Here is a 10,795-nt window from a genome sequence, read left to right as displayed (position 1 = left end):
CAAGGATTTATGAGATACATAAACTATAAAGGTTAAAAAGAATCGTCCGACTACTTACCAATCTAGTGCCAAAAACACAAAAGATCTTTTTAATCGTCCGAATTACAAATTTAGATTGAACTATTCCTATTGTGGAACCTTCTGGTAAAATATTTGAATTATATCCCTCTGAGCAAAAGATGAACTATTTTAAATAACTTTTCCATACCGTCTCCCTTTTCTCCGTTTTCTTGTCACCAGCAGGCCTCTAAAGTGGTGCATTTTAGTTGGCTGGATAGATAATGCCGTCCATTCAAGGCATATCCAAAAATTGATATGCCGCCTCAAGACCATGATGATGGAAAGTTCCTCATATGTCGAGATAATTAGATTGCATGCATAATAATTAAATTAATTTACAGAGCAGCACATGGAGAAAGAAGAAAACAATAAAATTGTAAGTAGAGAAACAATCAGATCATTAAGCATTCACACCAAAGAAATCAGAGCCAAATCTGTGACAAAATTAGAAACATGTCAAAAGAAGGCAATAGCCAATGCATACCAGAGTTGCAAAAAAGCAGGAAAGCAACTTCCCCATTGCATTGAAGGTCAGATTCTTCTAGAAAAAGTAGAACTAGTGGCAAAAATACTGAAGGAGTTTGGCCTTGCAGTTCTAATTTACACGGCACAAATTAACCTTCTTATCTCTGCTTCAGAGGTACCGGTGATGTACAACACTGCCATTTCCTAAAACAACCAAAAATTACATCATATTAATTCTTCCCCAACTTCAGCCCCATGAACTTAAATAAGATCCATCCATCACATACAATATGAACAACACCCACGGATGCAATCTTTTAAGACAGAATTGAGAAATACTCTGGACCCTTTTGAACACCTCTCGGAGAACACTTGACTGTCATCTTTTCCCATTTACCAACCAAACCCATGATGATAAGAAGCAGTTTTGCAGCGTTCAAACTAGACCCACTATGGTAAAAAAGCACCTTTTCCCATATACCAATTTAACCCATCATGGTAAATGGCATTTTCTTCTGACCAGCAAAATGCCCATTTTGGTTAAAAAGTTAAAACTGATACAACATGACTCAGATTGCCCCTGCCAGATTGCCTCATCAGGGTAAAACTGTGTCTGCCCACATGATTATATTAAACAAAAAGTAAAGGCTAAATGAAAAAGTAAGCAATTTAGTACCCGACTTCTACCATTGGCCCCTGTGGGGTTGATGCTGATGCGGCTGCTGCTGCGTTCCACCAGGGGTGTTACTGCTACTAGTCCCCCCAGAGCTATTGGGGGCGGCCATATTATAAGGCATCATATGAGCATACATGACTCCGCCTGGGGGCTGCCCATAAGCCACTGCTTGCTGTTGCATAAATTGAGGCACGGCCTGGACCTTGGGGGAAGCACTACTGTAACTGCGATTATAATTGGGGCTAAAATTAGCATTAGGGTTAGAGTTAGGATTAGGGTTTTCAGAGCCATTGGCATCCTTGGACTGATGATCACCCTGCTTGGCCATAGACACCTTCTCTCCCTCCATCTCTCTGTACTTGTGCAGGTAAATCTTCAAGGGCTCTACGTACTCTTCAAACCCCAAGGTGCTCATGGCCCACAGCAAATCGTCGCCATTGATCGTCTTCCTCTTCTCGCGCTGGCACTTATCCGAGGCCTCCCCGGTGATGAAGCTGATGAATTCAGAAACACATTCTTGCACAGTTTCCTTGGCATCTTTAGAAACTTTCCCGTTTGCAGGCAAGGCTTTTTTCATTATACGACCCACGTTGGCTATGGGCAAGAAACGGTCCTGCTCTTTGATCGAATAGTCATTATGCCCCCCAACATGCCCGCCCGATTCGTTGTCCGAGCGAGGGCTGCTGTCGGGTGAGCCATAATTGTCTGCCATTAGAGAAGCTTGGGGTTTCGGACGCTTTCAGAGCCTCTGGGCAGCGCTGTACCAATCCGTTTCCAATTCTGAGCAACGTTACGGACACCGTTTTCCGAAATCTGGGGACTCCGATGATGCCCGCAGCCTGCCGTGGACTAAATCCCAGCCTCCTGCTCTGTGGCAGCAATCGTCTTCGCTGTCTGTGTCTAATGCAAGTAAAGATCTTGCAGCTTGTTGCCGATCCAACGGTGCGTCCGCGAATTCAGCCCTCTCCTGAGATGAAATCTATTGATTTGTTTTGGGGGCTGATATATAAGAAGAAGCGAGGGTTTAATCGCTGCCGTAGGATGTGTCCACGATCACGATTACGTGGACAAAATCGAGACCGTTGGATATCGCGATGGAGGCCCGTGTGCTGGGCGCATCTCCACCGTTGAATGACGATGATGGGATTGGTCTCAGCCGTACATTTGTGGAAAATTCAGTGGTGTTTGTTTGGATGAGTGACTGACACGTGGTGAGCATGATTGGATTTGTATGAGTGCAGAAGAGGTGCGTGGAGCATCCATTTCATACACAGATGGAGACTCGTGAAAAGGAAAGAAATTAGCATGGGTGGCATCCAACTTTTTAGTGAAACATTTAGGCCCCTTAGTCTTTACTCTTACATACATAATAAGTCTTCTCTTCTCTTTTATTTTAGATTTCAAAATATTAGTTTAAGTGTTCACAAAGTGAATTGGTTGGAAGGGAGTGTATTATATGGAAATGGATTCTTTTATAGATCATGATTGTGCTACAAACAAGGTGAATGAGATATCTTGTCCTCCGTAAGATTTGAATTTGTGACCTCTCTTTCAAGAGTACAAGTTCTCCACCACTAGATCAATTCAAGTGTACAAAAGGAAGTAAATTTCGAGATTTGGATAAAAATGAACCTAAAGATTTGGTCTTTAATCATATTCACAAGTGGGGCTCTTCCCATAGTGTGTTGGTTAAGAGGTGGTCTTCTTGTTGTGACCGCCAAGGTTGAAACGCTTGTTAAACCATAATGATCGCAAGCTTGTGCCTTCGTCAATCTAATGTGCTCGCAAGTTTGAACCTCAACTATGTTAAATGGCGATGATGCCCATTGTTTGTCACCTCATCGATTTCTAGCTCTGAGTCAAAAGTGCTTCGTGTGGTACCAAAGGACATGTTGTGCCAGCATCACTGATCCTATTAAAAAGTTTACCCGACACTTCTAAAAATAAGTAAATCATATTCACAATTAAACTCAAAAATTATTTTGATATTGATGGACGAAAAGAGTGGTGAGTTACACGTTGACAAAAACTTGGTGCTATTTTTTTTTGGTTGGTAATAAGGTTATTGTATTAATTTCAAAATCAAAAAGTACATTGTTCATAAATCGTCATTTCAATTAACTTGTGCAACAAGCAACCCACCAAAAAACATTACAAAATTCGGTATGGCAATTCGAAACAGTCTAACGGGCATTTTCTTGCCCAACAGTTATCAAAGCAGTGATACTAAACTACTATCACCACCTACAACCCTGCAAAACTAGACAAGAGCTAAAAACTGAAAGACTAACTATTATTTGGATACTCCTCATTAAACTTGGCCAAAATATGCATCGCCTCGTTTGTACGCGTCCTTGGTCGCAATTCACGGCCAATCTCAACTTTTGCCAATAGGTGTGTTGCATTGAGAGCCTCTTCCACCCTTATCAGCCCTACAAATGTTTTAAAGGCTTCCCAGCCACACCATGTTGATGCTCTGCATCTCTCTTTGACATCATCCTCTAGCCACCAAACAAATGGTATAGGGTCCCCAAGTTCCTCCATTCCTTTTGAGATGTAAATGACAACCCTCAGAACAATCCATTCAAGGATTGACTCAAAACCACCCAAATACTCTTCTACAATGAGATCTTTCAGCACTTGACGCACCTTATCAACTTCTTCTTCAAATTTGAGACCCTGTGTGGCAATTAGCGAGTAGATTTCCATATTTGTCCAATATATGTGATTGATATGCACGATATCCTCCCCCAACATTAGTTTGACCGCCTCCAACAACCTCTCATCCTTGTGGAGAAAAAGACCTTGTATATGCCTGTTTGAAACCATGCCCACAAATGGTACCAATTTCTTCTCTGTTTTAAGAGTGAAATTCACCTCCATGGTCAAAACAGTTACAGTGTCATCACCTCCAAATTGAAAACCCGCTTTGTTGTAGATAAATTTAAGAAAACCACTATGTCACAATGAATAAAATATCCACCAAATATACCATAGATCAATTTGACTCACATTCATTTCACCCAACATTAGACATTCTTTAGCGTCGCCAAAATACAATGTCATCACTACATTTCCATTAATGAACTGGCGAGGCATATCTTTAGAACTTGTTTGCACAATTTGGCATTAACTCCACATTTTGATCGTGCCAATTATCATGGCCTTCAACTACTGCTTTGGTCCTCCAAAAAATCTCGGGGTTGCCATTTACACCGTGTTATTGCCCAAGCCATCATTCAAAAGATTACGAATATCTTCCAGTTGATATTTGTGTACACCTTCAAACAAGCTGGCCCATTTAGATAAAACATCCGCTTCTCCATTTCCTTCTCTACACACATGGGAAATTTTGAAGTCATTAAAACATTTCAAATCAAATTTTATTTTCTGAACAAACTTGATTAACATCCATGCCTTCATTAAAACTTGGTGCTATTTGATTGCATGCACAACATAAGGTACTCAATGTTTGAAAATAAATAAACAAGACCACCTTCAATGTCTCTAACATCAATCTTTGCCTCATTTTAAATTTTTTTTTTTTGCAATTATCTTTGTCTCATTTATGTCATTGAGAAGTTTAAGTATTTGTTTAAATTTAACTCTTTGCTATTACTTACTGTAAAAATAAGTTTTCTCTATATTTTTCCTACAATCAAAATTGAATCTACACTTTTCATGTTAAGCACCATATTTAAGTGTCAAAGGTGCTTTAAGCATTACCTATTGATTGTGAATGATGGTATTTTCATCTTGTGAATGGCTAAAGATTTTTGAAGGACTTACATTTAAATGAGTTCTACCATTTGAGCAAGAGCTAGAGACATTGATCCTTTTAGATATCTTCCCAACAAAAAATTGAAATAGACTAACACTAAAAAATTTTAACTAGTTGTGCTTGCATCTTGTTTGTTAATGCTTACTCTAAAAAAGTTTTTTTTTTTCTAAAATCAAGTTCATTTTTTCTTCTCAAGGATTATATTTAAGTGTAAAATCTATTTTATACATTATCTATTGGCTCACAAATTACCGTATTTGCATCATATGAAAGATATATATATATATATATATATATATATATATATATATATATATATATATATATATATATATATATATATATATATATATATATATATATATATATATATATATATATATATATATATATATATACTTGTTTTGGATTAAAGGTGTAATCAACAAATAAAAAAAGAACTATTTGGAATAATGGGGAAGTACCTTAAAAGCCTTTTTTCTTATTATGCAGTTGTTTTGTAAGGTGACGTGCCTTAGAACTTATTTTTTATGGATAATGCATTAACATTATTGAAAATAAGATTTGTGAGATTACTAGGATGAGCGGGAAGAGTCTTAATGGCTATTGTGTGAACTTCTACTTGCACAACGTGCAATTATAAGATCCTAACTACTTTCATCTCTACAAGAAATTGAAACGAATTAAATCTCACATAATTATTGCTTGTTCCAATACATATATAGTTTTAAGGCAATACATACTCAACAAACACATGACCATTTATATATTTTTAATGTGAGTATAATCTTCGCCGACAATAGTAACCCTTTAACACTTACATTCAGGCATATAGGTTTCACCCAAAAAAGAGGTGAGTTCTCTACAAAACTTCCACAAGGAGTAGGCTTTATTCGTTGGTTAGATGACAACGCCCAACCACTTAATGTAAGTAAAAGCCTTGATTATCACCAATTTTGTTTAAAAATTCAATAACATACACATGAACTATTAATGTGCCCATTGGGTAGTCTTATGTTGGACAATGCAAGTATTTTTTTTCTTTTCTACAACTAACCCTTAATTGAAACCTTTTCATTTTTCATTTTTGTGAGTGCAATTTGTGAGAATGGAGTAGGATCATCAAAAACATCTAAGATCCTAATTAGCTAAAGCCACCCTCTATTAGTTCACTTATATTTATTGTTTCTCGAATCATTTTATTTCCCCCCTTTAGTCTTGTGTCGACTTAAGTTGAACTCCTCAATATAAACCTGCAACTTGTTAGTTCATCATGAAATACAAAAAAGCTACAGGAACTCAAGCTTTAACCAATGAAACAAAGTATAATAACAAAATATCAAAGATTATACCTTTTTGCCCCTATGTCTCATTATGTCCTATCCCCATAGTTCTTGGTTGCAGATTGATGTTGCTCTCAGATAAGCATTGTGTAGTTTCCAAGATGGCACTATGCAAAGATAATGATACATATGCTATGATAAAACTCCCAAAATGCTAAATTGCTTCAAACCAAAACTCACAGATGCAAAATGAAGACTCCTAGATTCACTATGAGATTAGCTATTAGTTTCAAAATGGCTTAGGAGACCTCTATTTATAGATTTTTGAGAGGATAAGTTTAGGTGGCAGAGATCAACGGTCCTGATTAAATCTTGCAATTTGGATGGCTATGAAATAAGAGGTTGAGATGTGGGAGATAAAGGTGGATGATGTTCCTCATACACCTACAAAATGGAGGAAAAGGTGGAAGGAGAAGCCAAGTGTTAGAAGGCTCGCCTTGACTGGGGATGAAGACTTGAGAGAATATAGGATAGTTGGAGAATATTTAGGGATATGAGGACAAGTAGACTCAACTCCCTCCAAAGATGTAGGAAGGTTGGAGAAAATATAGTGATGCAGGGACTTCGCGGGGTCATAACTTTTGACTTGTTTGTCTGATTGGGCTGAAATTTTACATGGATGTAGATCTTGAGGAGTTGAGTGGATTGCTGACGAACCAAGTTTGGTAGGGCCCCCAAGTCTTCAAATTTTCAGGGCCGGATTCCTTCATCTAAGGCCTCAAAATTGGCTTTTACTCTTTTTTTCGATTTTTTAGAAAGTTAGTTTTTTAGTTAATTTTTAGCTCGTAATATCTTTGAGATTAGAAAGTTATTTTTTTGTGTCGTAGGAATTTTTTTTAGATTTCTAGAAGATTTCATGATTTTTGGGATAGATTTGAAAATTTCCTTAAATGGCAATTTTCGGATTTTGTAAAAATCTGCCCAAAAAAGAAATATTTGGGGATTGTTTAAAATAGGGATTTTTTTTTATTGTAATAGCAGAACGGTTGAAGTTGCAGAAGAATAATGAAGAACATTGATCTAGACTTGCGTTGTTTCTGATTATTCCTTAATATATCGTTTATGTTTTAACTGGCTACATCATATAGGGAAGTTGAGAAATGTGTGTATGTACACATTTTTTGATTTATGATTTGGAAGTTGAAGATAAATGATGTATTAATATTTAAAAATATTAATATCTTTAGCCACATGATTGATGAGTTGGCAAAAGAGGAAGTGATGTGGAGATGAGATGAGTTGGAAAAGGAGATTAAATAATTAAGAAATTATTTAATTGATGAGACTATAGGATAGTGGATGGGAGATAACTAAATATTAGATATTTAATTAATTGGTTTAGAAGAAATAGATTAATGAAAGAATTAATAAAATATTTCAATTTAATTAATTAATAGAAGAATATTAATGAAAGTGAATTAAATAAATTAATCTTTTCAAATTAATTATATTTAATAGAGGAATTAACATTAAATAAATATAAAATATTTATTTTATTGCTCGTAGCCAATTTTAAGTGTATACATTTTGAGACAACATTGTTTCAAAGATTAAATCAAGTCTCAATACTGCCCCTGTCGGTGATAAAATCCTTATTGTGTGCCCCCTCGAGAGATTGATCGTGAATTTTTTATTTTTTTTGATTGAGCGATTAATCTCTCGATAAAATGATGAAAAGTTTGATTAAATAGGTCTTTCAATTAAATTTATTTTGAAAAATAAATAAAATTTCCCCACTTTAGAAAAAAAATAATTACCCTTCTCAAAAAAATCAAAAAGGTAATTATATAATAACCATGGGCCCATTTCTATCCTCACTTGTAAATTGTCTTGTTTGAAAATTTGGAGGAGTTGACTAGGAGTTGAACTAGCAAGATGGTGATCCTGTATGAGAACCATAAATTTGAGCGTGTTCGTCGATATCAACGACCTGTCGAGTACGACCCACCTGTGAGTGGCCTATCCGAGCTTTGTTCTTGATTTTCCGTACAAATTTCAGAATGTTTTAGGGTTTGTTTCAATTTTTTCTGATTTTCTCATTTTTGTTTGACGCATTTATTTGTTAGGTTAGCGCATTTATGCATTAGGTTAGCGCTTTTACTCATTTCATGGATTCACCCTATGTATCCACACATATGTGATGTCGGTTAGCACCTATACTTGGTTTGCGCTTTTGTATGCTAGGGTCACGCATATGCTAGTTTGGATTGCGCATTTACCTGAGACTACACCTTCGTGTGTTTTGGTCACACATTTGTGATATATGTTAGCACATTTACTTTGTTTTGTGCCTATGCTCATTTAGGTCGCACATATGTTATAATGCACAACGCTTTTGTTTAGAATTTACGACTTTGATTGATCCAATGATTAAATCCAGTTTGATTGCCTTTGATTTGATGTTTGATTTTTCAATTGGATAGATTGATGTTTGATTGATAGATAGATTGTTGATTGACAAACAATTTGATTTCTTGATAGATGTTTTGATAGATAGGATAGTTGTTTGTTGAAACCATGATTGGTGGTTTGATTAATTTGATAGGAGCTCTAAGAGACCGAACTCATGTTGATCATTTGATTGATAACATGATTTGCTTGATAGATAATATTTGCTTGAAATATTTGATTGATAGGATAGATGATTGATAGACAAACTTGTTTGATTAAACAAGAGAAAAATGATGTTCTCCAGTGTTGGGAGAAATTCCCGGCGATGCGCCACTTAGTTCCAGAGTTGTCTCAGGTTGAGGTGAGACACATTGATGCTTGTGGTCTTCATCACCTCTTGTATAAGCCAGATATTATACATAATAGGGTTTAATTACATCTTTAGCAGAGAGATGGCACAATGAGCATAACACATTTCACTTGCCTACCGGTAAGATCATTGTTACCCTAGAGGATGTCTACAGGATTGCACGCATCCCTGTCACTAGAGAGCTTGTCTAGTATGATTATCAGGACATAGGAGGCACTGAGGCACTTAGGACTATTTTTTGAGATGATAACATTGATGATGGAGAGATTAGATGGGAGGATATGATCATGTGATACGAGACTCTCCCAGTTGTGCTTTCTGGTTTGATTGGTGGATTCCTCTGCCCAGATAGGAGATCACGAGGGTTTAATGTTGGATGGGGCAGAGCATGATGGAGCATAGGACTCGTTATGCGTGGGGTGTGTGTATGTTGGCACATTTATATCATGATTTGCATCAGGTTGTGTATGATGGCAGTGCGAGTCTTTTTGCTATGTAATACCCACCAAAATACCCTAGAGAAAATACACTAGCTAACATGCAATAGAGATAACTTTAAAAAAACAAAAAACATTAACTAATACAACCATTACTATCATCTTATTCAAATGCAATAATCATTCATTAATCATATAACATCTAACCATCATGATCAATTCACATAAGAACATAATGCAAATGGAAATAAACACAACATATCAAACATCCTCTACGGCATCTCAATGTCATCACTTAAATTAACCATAAACAACAATACAACATAACATCATAAGCACAATATCACAATTACCACCTTAAACTAATGCATACTAATTCCTAGCATGAATCATTCTTACAATGCACACATGATCTTTCACTATTCTATGTCATGATTATATCCATCTACTAAGCACACTTAACCAATCCTTTTAAATTCATTTTAAAACACCAATACCAAATGTTCCTACTCCCAAATTACTTATACATTTCTATCATCATGAACTAATCACAAGATGATCTAACATATATCCAACATTACATAAGAGCAAATAAACATCCATGAATCAATTCTAATTAATGAACCAATATTACGAGTTACATGATTTATTCTCCTAACATACTATTACATGAATACAATATCCTTTGCAACAAGGTCCGTAGTTCTATATATTAAAATTACATCATGAATCACTACATACATGCTATATAATCATTACATCAATTTGCTACATGAATCCATCCAAGCTGAGAAGACAAGATATCCACATCCACACATAGCATCCAATGAAGAACATCCCAATTGAAGAAGGCATCAAACCACCCGACCATGTGGAGCCAAAGGAGCCACCCCCCGTGCTAGGAGATGACACAAGATCCTATGCATACTCTAGATCTAGGTTGACACCTAACAACCAAGGAAGGACCAATACAACAAGGAAAGCTAAGAAAACATCAAATAACCAAATGAAAACCATCAACGCAACCCTCCAGAGGCAACACAACCAAGCATAACTCAAGGCGCTAGGACCTACATGTAGGGAGCAAGAGTGTCATCACATGCAACATATGGGTACTAGTCCCGAATGTACCATTGCACATGTGAAGCCATCTCAACCTTACGGAGTGAGAGAGATTAGCTTACCTAGGTTTTACCAAGGTCTTCCCAGTCCTATCTCGGTCCACCACCGTAGGGCAAGGCAAAGGGGCCACCATCTCCATTTCTTATCTTG

The 10,795-nt window shown here is 36.4% G+C and overlaps 1 protein-coding gene across 1 annotated transcript; it reads right to left on the bottom strand.

The window, feature by feature from the left end:
* Positions 1 to 516: 516 nt before the first annotated feature.
* LOC131068209 (nuclear transcription factor Y subunit B-1) lies at positions 517 to 2,235 on the bottom strand. The gene is made up of 2 exons (XM_058003391.2): positions 1,202 to 2,235; positions 517 to 729 (listed from the first exon to the last, which is right to left on the bottom strand). The coding sequence occupies exon 1, from the start codon at positions 1,911 to 1,913 to the stop codon at positions 1,209 to 1,211; it is 705 nt and encodes a 234-aa protein (XP_057859374.1). The 5' UTR covers positions 1,914 to 2,235; the 3' UTR covers positions 517 to 729; positions 1,202 to 1,208.
* Positions 2,236 to 10,795: the final 8,560 nt, after the last annotated feature.

This window comes from Cryptomeria japonica, chromosome 1 (genome assembly GCF_030272615.1).
Source record: "Cryptomeria japonica chromosome 1, Sugi_1.0, whole genome shotgun sequence".
In the NCBI taxonomy this organism is placed as follows: domain Eukaryota; kingdom Viridiplantae; phylum Streptophyta; class Pinopsida; order Cupressales; family Cupressaceae; genus Cryptomeria; species Cryptomeria japonica.
This window is presented reverse-complemented; position numbering and strand designations above follow the sequence as displayed.